Raw genomic sequence first — 20,676 nt, 5'->3', positions numbered from 1 at the left:
CAACCCCAGGCGACGCTACAGGCTTGGGACGGTGTGGCTGGAGGACTGCATAGAGGAAATGGACCTGGGGGTATTGATTGATGCTCGGCTGAACATGAGCCGACAGTGTGCCCAGGTGGCCAAGAAGGCCAATGGCATCCTGGCTTGCATCAGAAACAGTGTTGCAAGCAGGAGCAGAGGTGATTGTTCCCCTATATTCAGCACTTGTGAGGCCGCACCTCGAGTACTGTGTCCAGTTTTGGGCCCCTCACTGCAAGAAAGATATTGAGGCCCTGGAACGTGTTCAAAGGAGGGCAATGAAATGGTGAGGGGTCTGGAACACAGGCCATATGAGGAGAGGCTGAAGGAGCTGGGAATGTTCAGCCTGGAGAAGAGGAGGCTCAGGGGAGACCTCATTGCTCTCTATAACTTCCTGAAGGGAGGTTGTAGTGAGCTGGGGGTCAGCCTCTTCTCTCGTGTCATTAGTGATAGGACCAGGGGGAATGGCTTCAAGCTACGGCAGGGGAGATTCAGGCTGGACATGAGGAAGTATTACTTTTCAGAAAGGGTGGTCAGGCACTGGAACGGACTGCCAGGGAGGTGGTGGAGTCACCGAGCCTGGGGGTATTCAAGGAAAGACTGGATGTTGTGTTGAGGGACATGGTTTAGTAGGAGCTATTGGGAATAGGTGAATGGTTGGACTGGGTGATCTTTTAGTTCTTTTCCAACCTTGGTGATTCTATGATTCTATGATTCTATGAAAACTGTAGCTCAAACTTTGTATTATAATCTTATAATAGAACTGCTCTCATGTGTTCCAGCCATAGCCTTCTTTAAATTCTCTGGTAAAGACTATCTAAGCAGAACACTCACTCCATACTTTATTCACAGCACTGCTACATCTGAAATTTCCTGGGTGGTGGTTTTATTGTACCCAATGCAAAGAAACTTAAACACTGTATACAGTAACAGAAAATTGTATGCACTTTTACACCAAATTTGGGAACGGTATTCAAAGCACCTCAAGACAATAGTTTAAAAAATGATTTCAACACCTACACACTACATAAATCTTTTTAAAGGTGCATAGATTTGAATTTATATTGTATAAGAGTATGTATAACGAATAATCTTTTTCATAGAAAAAAATCTGATATTCATTTTTAAGTCTCAATTTCACATCACAAGCCAGGACAAAATCTTAGGTACATAATGAACATTTCTTTCAAAATTAGTTTACTATCATACCTTCAAAAATTTCTAAGTATTAAAATTAGATAATAATTAAACGTAAGTTTAATACTTAAATGCATAACAAGATCATTTTAAGATTGCTTTCATATTTCCATTAATTTCAGCTAATTATCACACAAAATCAGATATATCCTTGAAAATATTTGTCTTCTATTAGTTTTTAAAATATTTTAAAATCATCACAATGCATTTGTTGTAATCAAAGAATGGAATTCATACTGTCTTTTCAAGAAGTAGATTAAAAAAACAAAACAAAAACCCCAATAACCAGTAAGCCAACCACAAAACTCCAAATTAAAACTGCTCTGTGCTCCTATGATCACATTCTGGTTTCTAAGAAATGCTTTCTTTTCTTTAGAGTTTAAGAAAAGAGCATTAATTTAATGGTTCAATCCTTAATTTTTGAGTTTCAAAGCAAAGAAAGCTTTCATTGTGATGGTTACCTATTCAGTACCCATGCAGTTTCCATTTGGCAAAATGGAAGGACTGAAATAGGAATAAGCTGTCTGCAGGATAGTCAGGAACTGCCAACCAAGACTTCGTGCTGTTTCCACAGTATGACGTCTTAAAGAGAATTTCATTGGATTCCTTGACTTCAGGTTCTCAGAAGTCAGCAAGTTTTATAATCATCTCCAAGCAATTTTCTCCACATCCTGCTAAGTTGTTTCTGAACAGCTGTGTGTGTTGCCACGCAGCTTTACCATCCCCTCCACTTAGAGTTGCTTCCAGTGTAACTTCTGTTGCACCACAAAAATCTGAATAGGAGGAGAGATTTTCATCTATTGGAAGAAAAAGATAAACAAGTAAGAGTCCGCTCCAAACAGCATACAGTGCTAGAACACATTAAAAGGGTAATGTGTCATGAGTGTTTAAGAATCTGAGTCAAAACTGTACAAATCAATTTATCAGCAGCAGAAAAGAGACAGCTGCAGAATTTTAGTTTATTTTTCATACTCAGAGGATCTAGTCAAGATTGACGCCACCACTCATACAAACATCTATTCCTCCCTGTAAAACACACAGCTTTTATTCACTGTGTTTTTGCTAACCCCACTATGCTGCAAGTAGTATTTAGATTACTAAAACTTGCTTTGGTTCCTTTTTCTCTGCCAGTTTTGATTAAATACAGTATTTTTTTGACCTTGTAAAGAAAGACTGAATTAGAAATGTCAACGTATGTTTATACTTCATTTTTAATATTTGCCCAGTGGTCTCTCCATATAAACTACGCATTTGCAATTACACTTTTGCTGCATGATGTAATTTCACACTTACCTCCTACCAGAATAACTTCTGCTGTGGGAGAGTAAAGTCTCCACTTGATTCTTCCACTATGAAATGTCTGACTGCTTGTCTTAATTGAAATGTTATCTATTTTTAGACCAACTGATTTGCACTCAAACTTCCAGCTGATGGAAGCAGAGGACGACCCCTCTTTTCTGGCTAGATAAACCTAAATAAAAATAAGACAGTCACATCAAAAACTGAGACAACCAACACACATTTAATTAATCCCTGTAACAAGGTTATTAAATCTTAAGAGTATACTTTCATCCTTTATAAAGCTTTAAAACTGTTCACATTACAGTTTTTTATATTATTTCTTTCTAAATCATTAAGTCTATTCAACAGTTAGGCAACTGTACGTGATTCATAGCCCTTCACCAGGAACACTAATCTATTTCAACATGCTCATTAAAGCTCACTATATTAAAAAAAGCAGACTTTTGGCTTTTATATAAAACCATAGGTCCACATACTCAGTTTCATTTTTGTTGCTCAGTATTCTGGATTCTGCAGATGTGGCTCCTTGCCACACAGCACTTTTCCCAGGACTTCCCATGACTTGATTAAGGCAAATCATACACACCGGTCATAAATGCATCCTACACTAACACTAATCGGGCTGTTAAAAGTCTGCGTTTGTCCCAGTGCTGTTCTGAACATCACATGGTTGCACAGTCAAGCTCACACATCAACATTCACTGAAGAGTTACAATGAACCCCCCAAAAGGGTTGCGAGTTCATAGACTCATAGAATGGCCTGGGTTGAAAACAACCACAATGATCACCTAGTTTCAATCCCCCTGCTATGCGCAGGGTCGCCAACCACCAGACCAGGCTGCCCAGATCCACATCCAGCCTGGCCCTGAAGGCCTCCAAGGATGGGGCATCCACAACCTCCTTGGGCAACCTGTTTGAATGCATCACCACCCTCTATGTGAAAAACTTCCTCCCAGTATCTAACCTAAACCTCCCCTGGCTCAGTTTAAAACCTTTGTCCTGTCACTATCCACCCTCATAAACAGCTGTGCCCCCTCCTGTTTATATGTTCCCTTCAAGTATTGGAAGGCCACAATGAGGTCTCCCCGAAGCCTTCTCCAAGCTAAACAAGCCCAGTTCCCTCAACCTTTCCTCACAGGAGAGGTGCTGCAGCCCTCTGATCATCTTAACGGTCCTTCTCTGGACCTGCTCCAAGAGTTCCATGTCCCTCTTGTGCTGGGGGCCCCAGACCTGTACACAGTCCCCCAGATGGGGCCTCACAAGAGCTGAGTAGAGGGGGACAATCACCTCCCTCTCCCTGCTGTCCACTCTCCTCTTTTGATGCAGCCCAGAACACAGTTGGCCTTCCAGGCTGCAAGCGCACTGCTGGCTCATGTCCAGCTTCTTGTCCACCTTATCCACTAAGTCCTTCTCTGCAGGGTTGCTCTCAAGGGGTTCTTCTCCCATTTTGTACAAATACCTGGGATTGCCCCAGTTGTTATGTATAGATCTAGTACAGAAAATGTTAGAAGAGAATTATGCTCTTGCTCCATTTTTCTTTACTGAAAAGCTAACTATTCCTTAAGGTAGACGCACATTTGGCCAGAGACCCTTTAGACCAGTAAGATGAGAGAGGCAACAGAACAATAACATCTTACAGTAGCTGACAGAAATATTCAGTTGCACCATTCGTAGCTGTTGCTGGAAAAGCTTGCTAGCAAGTGACCCCTTCCTATTCTACAGGCATCAACTCTTTTCTTCCTCGAGTAAGAGCATATGATTCTTCTGCTGCTCAGTGTCCTGACAGATAGAAAAGAGTCTGGGCAGGGCATGCAATAATCTGGCTGATAAGGTTTTTGTCTTACTGCAACCATAATGTTTAGGATGACAACTTCTTCCTTTGGCTGTGCATCAAAGAGACATGATACACATTATAAAGCTATTTTCCAAAGCCAAAAAATGTGGGATTTTTTTTGGAGAGAAGTACTGCTTTTCAATAAAGCGGTATCACATGTTTGCCCAGAAGCGTAAGAAGGAAACAAGTTTTTAAGATTTGGTGCTCTAGCAAAGATTCTAACTTTCTGAAAGGCAAGCTAAATTTATTTGTAATTTCTTAAATCATCCGGCAATCTTACCTGAAACTTTCCAGTAATATTTATGAACATCAGCTAAATTGTGTAGACACCAAGAGAGGCTTTGATGCCAAACAGAAGCAAGGATTTTCTACTTTACTGGCATTGTCATACTTTCACAGTAGATTTAACACTGTTAATAAATCCTTACCATTTTCCAATCTGTTTCAACCTTTCTCCAAATAGACTCTGCCCTCCAAACACCTGTTCCCCAGCCAGTTATTTTTTCATTATTATTGGAAATCCGTGTATAACTATCTTCTACAACATTGTAGATGAGGTGGAAAAGTTTAGAAGCCTTCTCTTTTTCAGAAGGAATAAAAATCACTTCTTTCCTCTCCTGAAAAAGGCATAAAGACAAGCACATTAATTTCCCAAAATATTTCAAGTCAGATGGCGTTGTTTTTAATCAATGTACCACACTTTCCCTTCTCAGTTTTTATATCAACTGAAAAAAGCCCCCAAAAAATCACATTGCATTTATGTAAAACAAAGACTTCTGAGCTACTTTCCTAGAACAGACTTGTCACTTTTCCAGATAGGAGCAGTAATTCCATTTTGAAAATTTTCATATTATTACTTTTGCAATTAAATTATTGAACAAATAACATCATCCGCAAATTTAAAGAAAAAAGAGTAATATGTTAAGAACAGAAAAAATATTGAGTATAATTCTATTTTTTGTACAATCAACAAGTAAATGGTTATCCAGAATATCAAATGTAGAGTCTGTGACTATCATATACAGGTGCTTGTACATGGAAGTTTACAAATCAATTTCAAAAAAGCTAAGTTACAAACTCCACAACTTCACAGTATTTTTTAAAGATTCTCCACTGTTCTTACAAAATCCAGCAAAATAAATATTATACCTTCTAAACTGAAATAAACTTAGTTCCTCAAACTTAATGTTAGGAAACATGTTAATTTCACCTAACCACTTCAGGACTGACAGTTGTTCCAGATATAAAGTGATGGGGTAAGACACTCCTTTCCGCACTAGCTCAAACTAAATATAGCTGAGGTTATGGGAAACTCTTACAGTAAAAGAATTCAGGATAACTGAAACAGTCAAAAAGATTGACAAGACAACTGTTCAGGCTTATTATTTGAAAGGTTGTTCCATTCTCACAATCTTATCTGTTTCCGCACATTTTTGTTAATAAAACTAATTGGTCAAAACCTGCTATTAGTCTTTAATCAACAGCATCTAACTATATAACCACATACTTTTTAAAGTTTTCCCTGCCCTACAACTTCCTAGTTCACTGCATCACAACTTATCAAAATCAAATATTTATTTTAATTAATTTATTTTAAGTACAAAACGTAATACTTTGGCATGACTCAGTTATTCCCAAATACTTTTTGAATCAACGCACAGCCACCAACCCTCAACTTTCTAGTGTACCACTACTGAATTCAACCAAACTTGCCCCTAATGTTTTTCCAAGTTTCACTATTTGAACATAATCTTTAGTTCACCTACCACTGACTCACGAAGCGCTATTCCTCTGCAGACCACAATCACAGAACTTCTAATTAGCTACCTTTAGGACGGTCACCAGTGGAAAAATTAAATACCTCTGAACCAGTTTCACCTCTGGCTATTCTCCAAGCCATTGAACCTGATGTCCTTCCACCAAATTCTCCGGGTTTAGGTGTTTTAGGAGAAATGAACTCAGCAAGTTCCACAATCGTTCTTTCCAAGAGCTCTTTTTTTCTGCTTTCTGACAAAGATTGTTGTTTCTGAAAATACATATAAGAAAGAAATGTATATTTAATACAGCCCAAGAGTGACACCAGCAGGAAAAAAAGAATTTGAAAAAACAGGCCAACACTTGAAATTCAGACTGATGCTTTGAAACATTCATCTCAATCCACATGTGCCAGTTATAACCAGTTCATAAACCAGTTATAACTGTACGGTTATTTGACAACGGTGTTTAGTACTTTTTCTGTAAACTTCCATGCCCTAACTATGTGGATTTATTTTAGAATAAGGCTTGTGCTATGTTTATATTTGCTTGGATGATGAAATACTTAGCATATTTCAGAGTTATTCATAGCTATTCTGTACCTTAGAGAGAAAGCAAGCATAATTATTGGTTCAAACTTTTCTTCCCTAAGGTGGAGTGATTTGGTTGGCAGCAGTCTTGCTTTTGCGATTAAATCCAAACAAAAGATTCAGCTGGTCTGTGAAAGAATTAATTCACAGTGACTGATTCCATCCTAAATAAACTAATACATTCCTATTTTTGCAGGTATCAGAAAACTGATTTAAAAAAAAAATAAAATCCTTTTCCAGGTAAATTAAGCAAAACTTAGATGAAAATAGTTTTATAACAGTCTTTAACCACACTGATAACACTCATACACACACACACAAAAATCATTAAGAGGCAAGGTTTCAGCTGCCACAGCTTTCATGTCAAACATACAGAGGTGATAGGTGAAGCCTTAACTATGGCTACACCTACACAGGAAGGGAAAGTTAAGTTCAAAACTGAGTACGTGACACATGTATTTTCCACTTAAGTGATCACACAAGGCATGCACACTGAGCCCATTAAGGCCTGAAACTTCTGGTCTACAACTATTCCAGTCATCCCAAAAAGCAGTCCTGAACCTTGAAATTTGTGCTATTAGGAATCAGAAAAAAATTGATAGGCCCTTATGAGAATGTAATTTCAATGTAGAACTGGATGAAGAAATAAAAAGCAGACATAGAGAAATTATGAGAAACAATGCTAGTTACCAGCTGCCAATCAGCAATTCTAATATAACCACTGAATGATGAGCAGTGACTCCAGCAATCCTTTGTGAAATGCTACATCTTCCTGAAACTGCCACTAGCCCAGGTATGTGGGCATCCACATGAAGTACTACAGAGCTCACTCCAGCTCAAGAGGAAGTCTGATATTGCTTACCCTACGCTATTAATTCCACTCTGCTATTTTCCTTCAGCCACTTTGAGGGAAGCCCAGTGCCAGGGGTTACCACCACTGATACTCGTGATACCAAAGTAAGAATTGGCTGCTGCTGCTTTACAGCTGTCCTAACAGTTTCTGGAAATTGTTGACAAAGAACACTGCTTTTTTCCAAAGGCAAGCCACATATGACACAAGAATTTCAGGAGTCTCTAAAAGGCAAAGAGTACTAAAGTGTGCTAATTGTTGTCACCGCTCCTTCCTCCCACACCTCCCAACAGGCTTTTGCATATAGCTGCTAACAGCACTAAGATATGCATAATGCTCAGACTCAGCAGAGATGAACGCTGCATAGAACGGGGAAAATCTGTAACTAAGTTTCCTACAAATGACACTGTTGGCAGCACATTTGTGTACTGAAATGGATTCCAAGAACTCCGTTATTCATTATCATGGCTCAAGCTTCCTGCTTTTGTTTCTTTTATCCTGAAAAGCTACTGAGGAAAAGAAAGCAAGTGGGAGGCACAGTGTGAGTATCATTTAGCTTGGAGAAAGAGAGGGCAATTTATTCATCAAAATAAGAGATCATTAAAAATGATTGACAAAGGTGTTTTATTAGACCAATGAGAAAGCTCTAACACTACCAGGCAGCAGTAGGAAAAGCATGTGGCATAGCAAAAAAGGTCCGAGATCTTCGACGTGTGGTAAAAGATAGGAGAAATCCAGGGGTTTTGGGGAAGCATATCTGTATTTATTCCTTGTAATAAATTTTTAATGAAAATTTTATCTGAAACACAACAGGAGCACCCGCTATTTCTTGTTCAAAAAATGCTCACATCAGCTCATGAACTGCATCCATAAAAACATGGATAGAATAATCAGACCACAAGACCAACGTACATAGCAGTATCTGTTGGATATGCCAACACATCTTTTACTGGGGTGCTCTAGACTTCTGGAAGTGAAACGGAGTGCGATCTTAAGAGTGACATCAACAAGGAGGAGGCCAGTAAAACCAGCCCATGAGACATTCATACAGAATTTCCTCATTCCAACAATACTGCTTTTTTTTTTTTTCCTCCTTAGAACTTCTGCATCAGTAACAGCCTCTAACACTTGGAATAGCACCCTGCTTCCAAGGTTCTCCTCAGCTGGTGGAGAAGAGGCAGTTGAGTGATCGATGTAACCAGATTATATGAAGAAAGGCCCTTACAGATCGGTTTTATAGCTACAAGGGTTTCATGATCAGAGGACTGCACCAAATCCTACAACCCTTTGAAGTGTATCCATTCTTCAATCTGAATTTCTGATCCTTTACTTCCCTAAATTTTGTTAATCCATGGTCACTCTTCTCAGTACTTCACACTGCATGAGACTGATATTTCATTACTGATAAAAGTTTTGAAGCTGGGCTTTGAAATCATTTCTTAATTCTTCACACTTTTAACAAAATTTGACTGTAACCTCCAAGCCAGCTGGCCTCTAGAAAAGGGGTGTTTACTGAGCCATCAGCTTTACTTTACCATAGGAAGTAACATTTTGATGCAAAGGAATTAGCCCAGGAAGGAAGTGAGAGACACAAATGAAACAGCTGATGACATTTTATTTTCCATAAAGCAAGGACATTCCTAACAGGTACAAAGCATTCCTTTGTTCCAGGATGTCACATTCTGAAAATAGACACTTCACTTGCAGTGGTCTATTTAAGCTACATACCTTTCTATTGATTGCGTTAATTGTTTCACGCAGTTTAGCTTCACTGAGTGCTGTCCTTCTAGTGAGTACTTCTTGATGCTTACAGCTGTATCTCCATGTGACATCAACAACCTCAAACACAAGACGAAGAAAACAGAGCAATCAAAACTCCCATATTTCTTGATTTAAAGAGATAACTTGATCTAACTATTCAAAGTACTTTTTTAGATCTCATAATTCTGGAAATCACATTAAGATGGAATACTTCACACACTTGCCCCTGGGCAATGCGTTGGGTTTTTTGTGGGGGAGGGAACAGGACTTTTTTTGTTTCTTTAAATCACCATTCCTACCTCATCTTTGGAGAATGCAATTATGTAGGAAAGCTTCTTTCCCCAACCAATTTCATAGAGGAGAGGTTTATCGCAGACATTTTCACAGGGATCACAGTGAAGCCATCTTTTCTGAGACGCAGAATATACTTCAGTCCATACATGATCTATATAACATAGGCCAAAAGTAGGCAGTGAATTACAGGAATAGATCCTCTCTAATGGCCCAGAATAATGAAACTTTTCCTTACTTATGAAATAAAACGAACAGGTAAGACAATATATTTCTGTTAATCTATATTGAGACAAGTTAGCAGAGCATTTTCTTTCTACCTTAGGATCATGTTTCCTTTGATTCAACAAAATACTAACACCCTGCAGTCAGACATCTCTCCTTAGTTACACTGTATTTCACTCAAACAAGAGGGGAAACAATTTATATTCCTTCTTTAGCTAAACTACCTAACTTTACATGCTGCCTGATTGACTAACACAAACTTAGAACCATAACATTTTGTCTCATTTTGCATGTGCTTGTATTGAAATAATATGTTCTCTTGCACTGTTACCTGTCCAATCCCTGACATATCTAGCTTCAAACCCCATAGCTCTGCAACACAGTGTAAAACAGTTAGCCCATTCGCCACAGCGTCCACATCTGGTTTCCAGAAGTTTCTCTGGATTATTATACCTAGTGGAGAGAAAAAAAAAATGCAGAATAATGGAAAACATTTCATCTTTCAAAATATTTACATCACGATTGCCCTTAAAATGATTTAAACAGACTTTAGTGCCATTCAGTTCACAGAAGATAATGGAAATGATCGCTGCATTGCACAGAACAAGTATGAGCAGAATGCTACTTTCACTTTGAGTCTGATGAGTCTATCACCTGTTCATAACAATACTGAAATTAATCTGATTTTTTAGTTCTCTAGATTAACTCAGACTTCAGCTTAAAAATATGACTCTTGTATGGTGGTCCTTTTGATTGTTTGCAAAAGTATCTAAAAATAGGATATTTGCTCTCCTGCTACAAAGTCAGCAGAAGATCTGCTTTATCTTATTTGGGAGATCACTAAAGGAGTGAAACAGCATTTCTTGAAATACTGAAAAAAATAATAAAAAAAAAGTAATAGTATGCCAATATTAACATACTTTATTTAGAAACTGAACTTTATCAATATAACAGAAAAAAATATCAGGCATACATTCAGAGCAAAGCCATGTAAATGAAAGCAATATATCTTTCTTAAAAAATTGTAAAAGAGGTGTCACTGTTTCATCAACCATCTGATCACACTACTTATAAAAGCTTCTCTAATGTTTGATCCAGCAACTTACCACTCGTTCATAAAATGCATAAGTGCAAAGGTGTTTCACAAAAGAAATGAAGAAAAGCAAAACAGATCTTTGACTGCTCACCTTGGGAATCTATTACAGAACTGACACTGGCTGCAGTAATGATTTTCCACTCTATCAGCATTCCACTTCAGATCATCATCAGTTGGTGAGAGGTAGTCTCTTTTAATTTCAGTCTGGCCACCACACCTGCTGCAAGGCAGATTATCTACCCAACGAAAGAAGTCATTCTTAAACCAGTTCAGGAGCTCCAACAACAGGAAGTCCTCTTCATTCACATGTTCACCTGTAGAATTTACACAAGCTGAGATCAAATAGTAAAACAAGAGTTTAGCTTAATTTTACAGTATCTACCTAGATCACCATTTCTTGGACCTGTATTACATTTTAGAAGTCTCATTAAAAAAAAGGTTCATATGTTGCTTAAACACTCCAGAGAGAAAATCTAAGTGAAGACTGAATAATGGCAAACTGTATTTCAGGAGCAAAAATCTGCACTCCCAGACACTACGTCTAGAGTGAGAATTAGGAAATTCTCAGAAGAACAAGTTAGACATACAGTGAAGCCAGGTGAACTTCCTCATGCCTCTCATGTTCCTCTAGGGCTACGGAAGAGATGCTATACTAACTTTTCTTTTTCTCCTAAGTATTCTCTTTCTGTTCTTTGCTATTGAACTAGGAATAACAATTGCTTTTGATCTCAAATAAACAGATACCGATAGCAGTATAGCCAGCCAGATGTAATATAAGCTGCTTGCAGAAAGTCAATTACAACAAAGTATGCATGCATGGTAAGTAAAGATAAGCTTGTTTATAACCTCATCAAGAAAGAGTTTTGTCAGCTTACTCAAAATGAACGTCTCTATTTTTCTACTCTGATTCTCCCACATCAGACTCTTCTGATTCTTTGTCCTGTGCTCACAACAGGTGTCTTCTCACACACTGTTGCTATTCTGCCATTTGGAAATAATCCCACTCTACCTGAAGTTATAAAATCCAGCCTTCTAAAAGAAGAGATCAATTTTTTTGAACTCTATACAGTCTTTAAAGGTATATCCTGCTCTAATGTCCAAAGTACATCCTCTTCCTCCTCAGAATCATAAACATTAAAGCAAGTCTTCCTATTAACTCCACCATCTAGGTGACCACACTACAATCATAGCTACTAATATGTGTTTACTTTCTGTACTACAGTTTGCTTATAGACACAGTGCTGACAGATTGCACTCATGAAGACAAAAAGCATTTAAGAAAAACACTGTTTAAAGGAAATTGCACCAAATTGTGCACTCTTCTTTTTCAGGATAGTGAAGAAGGAATAGATGAGATGTATATTTTATCTAAATTCAACTCATATCTTCCTCTGAAGTACTCTGCCTGCTGAAGAGCACTATGGACTCCTAACTTCATTAAACACACATTGCCAAGAGAAGATCATCTGCTAATCAAAACCAAAAAAACAGAGACTTCAGACTGACTTTAATTAAGTAACAATGACAATTTTACTGCATCACTGCTTTCAAAATGTAGGCTTACGTGCTCAAACTTCCTTCTAAGAGCAGAAGATTTTGAGCACAGGCTACATGCTCTTTTCATGGGCTGCAACATGTAAGCCAGAATCCACCTATGAAAATATAACCACTATTATATCAATATTCTTCTGCTTGTAAATAGGTCCTTCATAAAAACACTGCATGAAAGAATGACAAATAAGATGTACTTGAACAGAAAACAGCTGTCTGTGACGGCCAGCTAATTTCAACTGCACAATCAATCCTTCTAATGGAAAGAGATGAAGTGAAATAGTCAGAAATTCGTACTTCTGCTCAAATGACAATAACCTTCCTAACACAGTCTTTAAGGGCAAAATCCTAAGATGTCTGCTAAAAGAAGTCCTAAAAGCAAATGCCACCTAGCACCACACAGTCATTCCCGCAGGTAACAGCCTTAACCCAGCAATACACATAAGCTGAAGAAGCTGAAAGTGACAGTTAGCCATGAATCTCATATGCAGTACACTTCCAAAGGAGATTGTCTCTAAAGCTCTTAAAAATGGCTTCAAGTTTTATAACTCCAGAATGGTGGAGGTTCCATTCTTTTCCCCTTTATTTTTATCTAAATGAAGTTCTGGAAATAATTTTGAATAGACCAGCTTGATGTCTAGGGAAGAAGCATCTGAAAATACCACCGTCCTTTCTTCCTTGCTTTCAAAATAGTGTATACAACAGAATTGAACTAATATGGGTCTAATATGTCTAATGATGAACATTAATCTAATATGAACATTTGGTTTTTTTAAATACGTAATAAATAAAAACTATTTAAATAAGTTTCTTCATCACTGTATTTTACTACAGTGCTGACTGAAAATGCTTTTTAATTACCTATGTAGTTTACTGCTCCCCAGAATTCTGTTACAAAAAAAAAAAACCAAAAACCAAGAAAGGTTCACTTATGACAAAGGTATTACAGATTAGTGTGGCTGTATCAGACAAAACCATCCCGAGAAATGATGAGAAGAGCTTATCTTTGGTTTGCGATCCCCTTTGGTTTGCATTCCCATCAAGCTAGAATTTCTCTAAAGTCCTCTATCAAAGATTCACAGTGAAAAAGATTTTTTTTAATCAAAACATGGTCTTGAAAGCCCATTAAAAATATATATAATCTTGTACAAATAAAATTTCACTATATTAATGAAACAAATTTAAACTTTAGTTAAAATGGCTTATTTTCAACTGGCAAACACTTGCACCTTCAAAAGAAATTAAGATTTGTTTTCTTCATAAATGCTAGCTACTGATGCTACAAATATTTATGCTCATGCATCACTTTTGGTCAAAGAGAATGGCATTTGAACAATCATTCATTTTAGCATTTGCAAGAATGGTGTTTCTTCTCATACTGGATTGTGTTTTGGGAAAGCCAAAAGCAAGATCTCACCAATAATATGATTTTAAACAGAGAAACAGTATTTTGGAATTCTTCTGAATTTGGAATTGTAGTACTGACAGAAAAGAACAACTCTGACATTTCAAAGTGATGACTATAAATAAAAATAGCTCGCTTCCCTTTTGTAGTTATTTCACTCTAGATGCTCATAGCTAGCTGCTAATTCAGAAATTAAGACTTCAACATTTCCACATGAAAATAGTAACGGATGAATAAAAACAATCAGAAAAATAAAAATCAGTAGTAAATTAAATAGTAAAAAATATGAAAAGAATAGAAAACTTGAAAATTGGTAATGAGTAAGAGAGCAATTTTAACACAGAAACAGCATTTGGAATCTGCGTATGTGTGACCAATACCCACACCTAAAGAATGGTAGATGTTTGAAAGAATATTTCTGCTTCTATATACATTGCAACATTACCTTTGTCCAGGCTTGCAGCTTGTGCTAGCTTTTTCTGAGCCTTCTCTTTCAATTGCTGGAGGGGAATCAAAGCTAGTGCTTTCCGCTGAAGAGAAGTATTCTCATATGCTAATATAAGATGCTCACATTTGCTTTGAAGTGTTGTCAACATATCTGCAGCCTGCAAAAGGATTTTCAGTTACAAAATGGCTTATAAACCTCCATCTTTAACCAGGAGAACCAAGCTCCTCCATCTAGCTCAAATCAGTCACAGTCCTATAGTCACGGTTGCATTATTTTTATCCTTAGTACTTTTATCCTTAGAGTCAGGACAAAGAAGAATTTTTAAAAGACAACTCTGCTGACAAACTTTTGAAGTTTCTTTAACCCATCCTTCTCCCCCCCTGCTTTCCAAGCCTTATATTTAAAGTATAAAAATCACAGAACCATAGAGTTACAGGTGTTGGAAGGGACCTCAAGAGATCACTGACTCCAACCACTTGCTAAAGCAGGTTGCCTTCAATAGATCACACAGGCAGTGGTCCAGATGGGTCTTGAGCATCTCCACAGAAGGAGACTCCACAACCTCTCTGGGCAGCCTGTTCCAGAGCTGTCACCCTCACTGTAAATAAGTTACTCCACCTGCTCATATGGAACTTCCTATGTTCAAGTTTTAGGCCACTGCTTCTCGTCCTTTCACCATACACCACTGAGAAGAGCCTGGCCTCATCCATTTGCCTCCAACCTCCCTGTAGATATTTATAAACATTAATCAGACCCCCACTCCCCCTCCTCCCACCCATTTTCTTTTCTCCAGGCTGAACTGACCCAAGTTATTCAGCCTTTCCCATTCTCTAACAATAGATCATGCTTCAGTCTTTAGTCTTATTAACCTTATTAACTAGCTTCTTGGCTTCATCAAAAATTCCATTATTTCTTGAGATACAATACAATATAGCAAGACTCCCATGAATCACAGGTGCAACACATAAGAAATAAAAGTGTTTTCACTAAAAAGACCATCCTAAATCTCTCTGGTATCAGACAACATTGTGTACAATAATACAACAGCTCACTGAAAAAACAAAACACCTCTTCCTGTGCACACAAAATGGCAAAGCCAGAAGGTATCTTGCAGACTTCATTCCAATTAACATTAAATAGACCAAAATTCAATAGGTTCAGATTGATTATAAGTTCTTGAAAAAAAAATAATCAGCAAAGACAGATCTTAGACATAAGGAAGAACTTTTTCTCTCAGAGAGTGGTCAGGCACTGGAATGGCTGCCCAGAGAGGTGGTGGAGTCGCCGTCCCTGGCAGTGTTTAAGAGGCGTCTGGACGACGTGCTGCGTGATGTGGTTTAGTGCTTGTGGTGGTAATGGTGATGAGGAGACGGTTGGACTGGATGATCTTATAGGTCTTTTCCAACCTTGTGATTCTATGATTTCTAATGGAGTACAACCATTGCAATAATTGTCTCTAAACTGTATTAAGTTTTGGTCCCACCACTCATGCTGAATCACAAGAAAACTAGAAAAATGCACTGACTAAAGCAAGCCTCTCCAGAAGTTTCATAACCACTTCCAACTACCACTACAGAAGGGAATAACTCAGTAAAACACAATAAGCAGAAGTGAAACACCAAAAGTAAAGTACATCCAATCATTCTATCTGCTTACTCGAACCCATGTGGCATCATTTCCCTGACCCAAATCTTTGGATAGGTAAGAAACAGCACGTCACAGTTCAGCATCCAACAACATACAAATAATTTCATTTAAAATAAACAAATTCTGCTGAAGGATGCGTAAGAAAGCTTTTGGAAGAATTCATCTTGCACCAACTTATTTAAGACCAAAGATAATGGTTCTAAGGGAGAAAGCTTCAGAGTTCAAATAAAGCACCCTTCAACATTCTATCAAACAGTATAACTGCTTCATTTTCTAAAGTAATATGAGGTCTTAAGAGTCTTCTCTTGCCAGGCCAAAGTAACATCAGCTGAAAGGAGGGCTCTGCTTCTTTATCACCAGAGAACTTCATCTCAGCCTAACTGAAAATAAAATTTATTTGCCTTGCTAAATTATCGCCTCACCCTTACAGTCTACAAATACAGGTCACAGTGCGTGAACTGAGATGTCAACAGTGATAAATGTATGTTGTAGTTTAACTCAGCAGGTGGCTGAGAATCACACAGCCCTCCCTTCCCAGGAGGATGGGGGTGGGAATTGAAAGGGGAAAAAAAACAAAGCACAACTTGTGGGTTGAGATAAAACCATTCACTAAGATAGAGAAAAAGATAACAGGATAATAATAATAATTATGACAAATGTGTGTGTATATATATATATATGCATATATAACAAGTGATGCACAAGTAATTGTTCACCACCAACTGATGCCCAGCTAGCCCTGTCAGATGTGGGGGATAGCGAGATGAACCCTCACTCCCTTCAAAACTCTCCTTCTTCATTATGCCACATGGCACAGAACATCCCTTTGGCCAGTTTAAGCCTGATTTTGTACCTTCCCAGTCCATTGTTACTATGAGCTGAGAAACTGGAATGGCCTTGGCTCTGTACAACACTGTTTAGCAGGAACTATCAATACTGACTGCACATCATTTTTCTCCTAGAACCAAAACATAGCATCCGTATGGGAACTGCTGAGTCATGGCCTGAACCTCTGATTGATCACCTGAGGCAAGCACTGAGTCAGCCAGAGGAGCACAGGTGAAGGCAATTCTCCTGTAATGCTGGAAGGGGTGGAGCCAGGCTCCAGCCCTCCTAGACCTATTTAAGAGCTGGCTACCAGTGGAGAAGGTTCTTGTCTGGAGATCCCTCCTTCTGGTGTTTTGTGGTGAGCCCAGCATAAGGGTAAGCCTTCTATTTATTCTCTCTTGTTATCATAGTCCACTTCGCCTAACTCTCTTGTTTATTTTGTGATTGTAACATCTTGATATCCATTGATTATACAGCATCATATCAGACACTAAAAAGGAAATAGATCCAGTTAAAATGGAGACAACATACATGTCAGTTTTTTTGTTGGCTCTCAGACAAATACCACCGTTTTAACCTCTGCTTCTTTGCTCCCCCATGTTGCACTTTCCAATACAAATCAGCTACTTTTCATGATGACCTGATCAATAAAACACATCTATAGACATCTTCAACAAAATCTCTTGCTAATATTCTACTTATGGCATGCTTCATCTAAGCATCTAAAAGATGAAGATCTAAAGAAACAACCAGCCAACCACTAGTCTAAGTTCCTTCTCAAAACAAGGCTAGCTATGAGGTCAGACCAACTTGCTCAAGGCTTTATCCAGCCAGATCACAAAAATTCACATTTGGAGATTACACAACCTGAGCAATCTGTTCCAACAGTTGACTCCTTCAAACTTTATATTCAGATTAGTGCTTCTCTAAAGTATTCAAGTAGCGATTACCATTTTGAGAGACTGCAGAAGTGATGTTTCTGGCTGCTGATGTTCAGGGGCAGGGACAGAGCCAACAGGTCTTGAAGGCTGATGTGCAATTGTCTGAGCGCTGGCTACAGTTTCAGAGGATCCTGATCTGTGGACTTGATTCGACTCATTCAGCCTGCTACTCCTCTCTACAGCAATTAGATCTCTGATTTTACGTAGTTGCTCAATCGATGCCTCCTTTGGGAAAACCATGTGAGTTTCTCCCTGAAATTTAGGCAAATTAATACAGCAGTTAACACAGGTCTAAGCCAGCAATAGACACAGGACAGCGACTAACAGCTATATCATTTACTAGAAGTTAGCCCACTAAGACTTCACAGGACTTCACCTTCAGATTGGGTTCCTTACAGCAGAAACTTGTATTTTTCAAAGCAGAAGCTATAAAATGAAGTACCTATGGTCAGCCTAGAGGAAAAGCAGTCACAATAACACTTTGTTACAATAACTTTCATAAACAACTTATTTTGCAAACTAACACATCTACAACAAAAGCAGTTTGGCAGAGCAAGCAGCAGCAACAGAAACAAAAAAGAAAACAAAACACTCAGTTCTCACAGTACATCAGTGAAATACCATGCAACACAAGAGGATAGCCAGCATTTGGAGAATAAGCCCTGTAGTTATCTTTTATACTCATATTTAAGTTTTCAGATGGGAAATGTTTTTCTTGTTTAGAACTGTACCCAGCTGGAGTGGTGAGTTCCTATCTTTGATTGCAACATGATTACTGCTGACTACAATTAAAAAAAATAACAGTAATTAGGATGGAATCAGTAGCAGTACACTTATGTGTACTAATATGTTACTAAAAACATGAATACCCTGAAACATTCATAGTTTAAAAGTTTCAGTCTCTAAGGTTACAGCACTTCTATTTATTAAACCAAGTAATGTTTTTACCCACACTTAGGCACTCATCATGTAGATGCAGTGCTTTTGCACATAAAATCACCACAAAACTAAATGGAATCCAGAAGTCCTTGTTTGTTTGTTTTTTGTTGTTTGTTTTCAAATTAAGTTAGCTCACCAGGCAGACAAAAAAAAGAACAATTGTACCTACTATAGTTGGAGAAAAGTTTGTGAACTCCAGCCTCAGCTGGCACTATAATCAGAAGACTGAGACTCTTAAAGATCTGACAGAAGAGGAAGTAGCATTTTACAATAGGCCTGAAAATGACTAAGCTATTACTGCTTGAGTGCTTCCCTCCCTGCTTGACTACATCTTGGCTAAAACAACATGTTGTTTCAAAGTAATCTCCTATGCATCAGCCTGCAAATAAACCTACAGATCACTTCTTCCTCTGAAGTCACCATTTCTTTCTGCATGCATTTATTTATTTCCTAAAATTAGGATAAATAATGGACTTCACCAGAACAGAAGAAAGTATCTCATGACAACCAGACCTACATAACAACATATGTACCCACACACAATTGCAGCATGAAACACACAAAATAAAGCAAAGCTAGAGCAAGATCTTTGCACCATTAAGCAAAAGTTATTTCTTTCACCCCAGCACTGCTGTAAATACGAAGGTTGATTCTAGCTCAAGAAGCTTTGGAGTTAAAATATATTAAGACAGAGACTATTTCAGCATGCAAAGCAATCTTTGAAATACATGTTTATGACTGCAACAGAATCAATATTCACTTGAGACAATGTTAAGAAGCAGTTTCATAATTATTTAACTACGTAAGTCCCACCGTCTCACTACTTCAATAATCTGCTGCCCTTTTCACAGCTGTCACAACAACGCTAGTACTTGTGCAGCTGCACTGTGAACTGGCTAAAAACCAATCCCCCCAAAATAATGAAACAGTTTTCAACAAGATCAGCTATCTTATATAACTTACTATAGGACCACATAAGCCATACTGGCGGTGGGAACAAGCAGCAGAAAACAGGATTTATTTTTTTTTTTAACAATATGGAAACTAAAGCCTGAGGATACAGTTTGTCATCCATTTAACAGTGGGCTTTTAATAAACCTGGGGGCTTCCACTTGTGTCCCCATCATTCTCATTGTGCCAGCATGGATATACTGATGGCCATTACAACAGCAAGTAGGATATTCTGCCACTGAGGCAGAAAACCAACCTTATTAAAGATTAGATTTGCTTAGATTTCTGGAGCAGCCTCACCTAAGTTCTCTGTTGGCTAACTGACATTTGCAAAGAAAAGTGGATAATGAACAAACAAAACAAACCCTGGCTTAACATCTACTGTGCTGGGAAAGAAGAAAGCAATTTTAAATCTTAGTTTGCAAAGTGATGAAGGCTCCAGAAATTATTATACTCACCTCTTGAAATCCCATTTCAAACAAACACTCAACTGCTCCTCTGACAGGTAACAGCCTCGTGGAAAACGCTGGATTTCCATTCCGAATTGATCTGTATTTTTCTTCATAAGGATTTCTGAAGAAATCGAAAGTTTTAATTAAGTTTGCAAATTAAAGAAAACACTGAGAAGCAGGGGACCTACACTACGCGGCACCGGCTGTTTGCAAGACGCTTTTTCAAGTGTTTGGTTTCATCCACGCCACATACGCGGCATACAACACCCATCCAGAATTTGGACATCAGTCACGGCCCCGGCCGCGGCAGGGTGCCTACGAGGGGCGGGGGGGGAGCGGACGGGACGCCGCTCACCGCAAGATGTTGTCCGCGTAGGTGAGGAGCAGCCGAGAGGCCTCCAGGAAGGTGTCCCGCGCGTTCTTGCACAGCTCTCTGACGGCGGGGGAGCTCGACGGCAGGGAGAGACCCGCAGAGCCCGCCATCGCCCCGGCTCCCAACGACCTGCGCCTCCAGCCCCGCTCTGCGCCAGGCGAGAGCCGCAGCGCGCCTGCGCGGTCACAGCGCCGAAGTCGCGGCCCCGTGGGCGGGGAGCGC

At 38.6% G+C, this 20,676-nt stretch overlaps 1 protein-coding gene across 1 annotated transcript; it reads right to left on the bottom strand.

Annotated features, from left to right (window-relative positions):
- Nucleotides 1–882: 882 nt before the first annotated feature.
- On the bottom strand, nt 883–20,606 carry NGLY1 (N-glycanase 1). The gene is made up of 12 exons (XM_042817031.1): nt 20,437–20,606; nt 20,088–20,202; nt 17,749–17,991; nt 14,321–14,480; nt 11,011–11,233; nt 10,155–10,276; nt 9,607–9,752; nt 9,275–9,385; nt 6,213–6,377; nt 4,780–4,968; nt 2,509–2,686; nt 883–2,012 (listed from the first exon to the last, which is right to left on the bottom strand). Exons 1-12 carry the CDS (start codon nt 20,562–20,564, stop codon nt 1,837–1,839), a joined length of 1,956 nt encoding a protein of 651 aa, XP_042672965.1. The 5' UTR covers nt 20,565–20,606; the 3' UTR covers nt 883–1,836.
- Nucleotides 20,607–20,676: the final 70 nt, after the last annotated feature.

The sequence above is a fragment of the Centrocercus urophasianus genome, unplaced genomic scaffold (genome assembly GCF_019232065.1).
Source record: "Centrocercus urophasianus isolate 14NV4802_14NV808 unplaced genomic scaffold, USGS_Curo_1.0 seq_16, whole genome shotgun sequence".
In the NCBI taxonomy this organism is placed as follows: domain Eukaryota; kingdom Metazoa; phylum Chordata; class Aves; order Galliformes; family Phasianidae; genus Centrocercus; species Centrocercus urophasianus.
This window is presented reverse-complemented; position numbering and strand designations above follow the sequence as displayed.

Coding starts and splice junctions, on each gene's coding strand:
- NGLY1 (XM_042817031.1), bottom strand. CDS start 20,564: ATGGCGGGCTCTGCGGGTCTCTCCCTGCCGTCGAGCTCCCCCGCCGTC. Junction 17,992..20,087: donor TTGAAATGGGATTTCAAGAG/GTGAGTATAATA, acceptor CCTAAATTTCAG/GGAGAAACTCACATGGTTTT. Junction 2,687..4,779: donor TTGAAACAGATTGGAAAATG/GTAAGGATTTAT, acceptor ATTTTTATTTAG/GTTTATCTAGCCAGAAAAGA.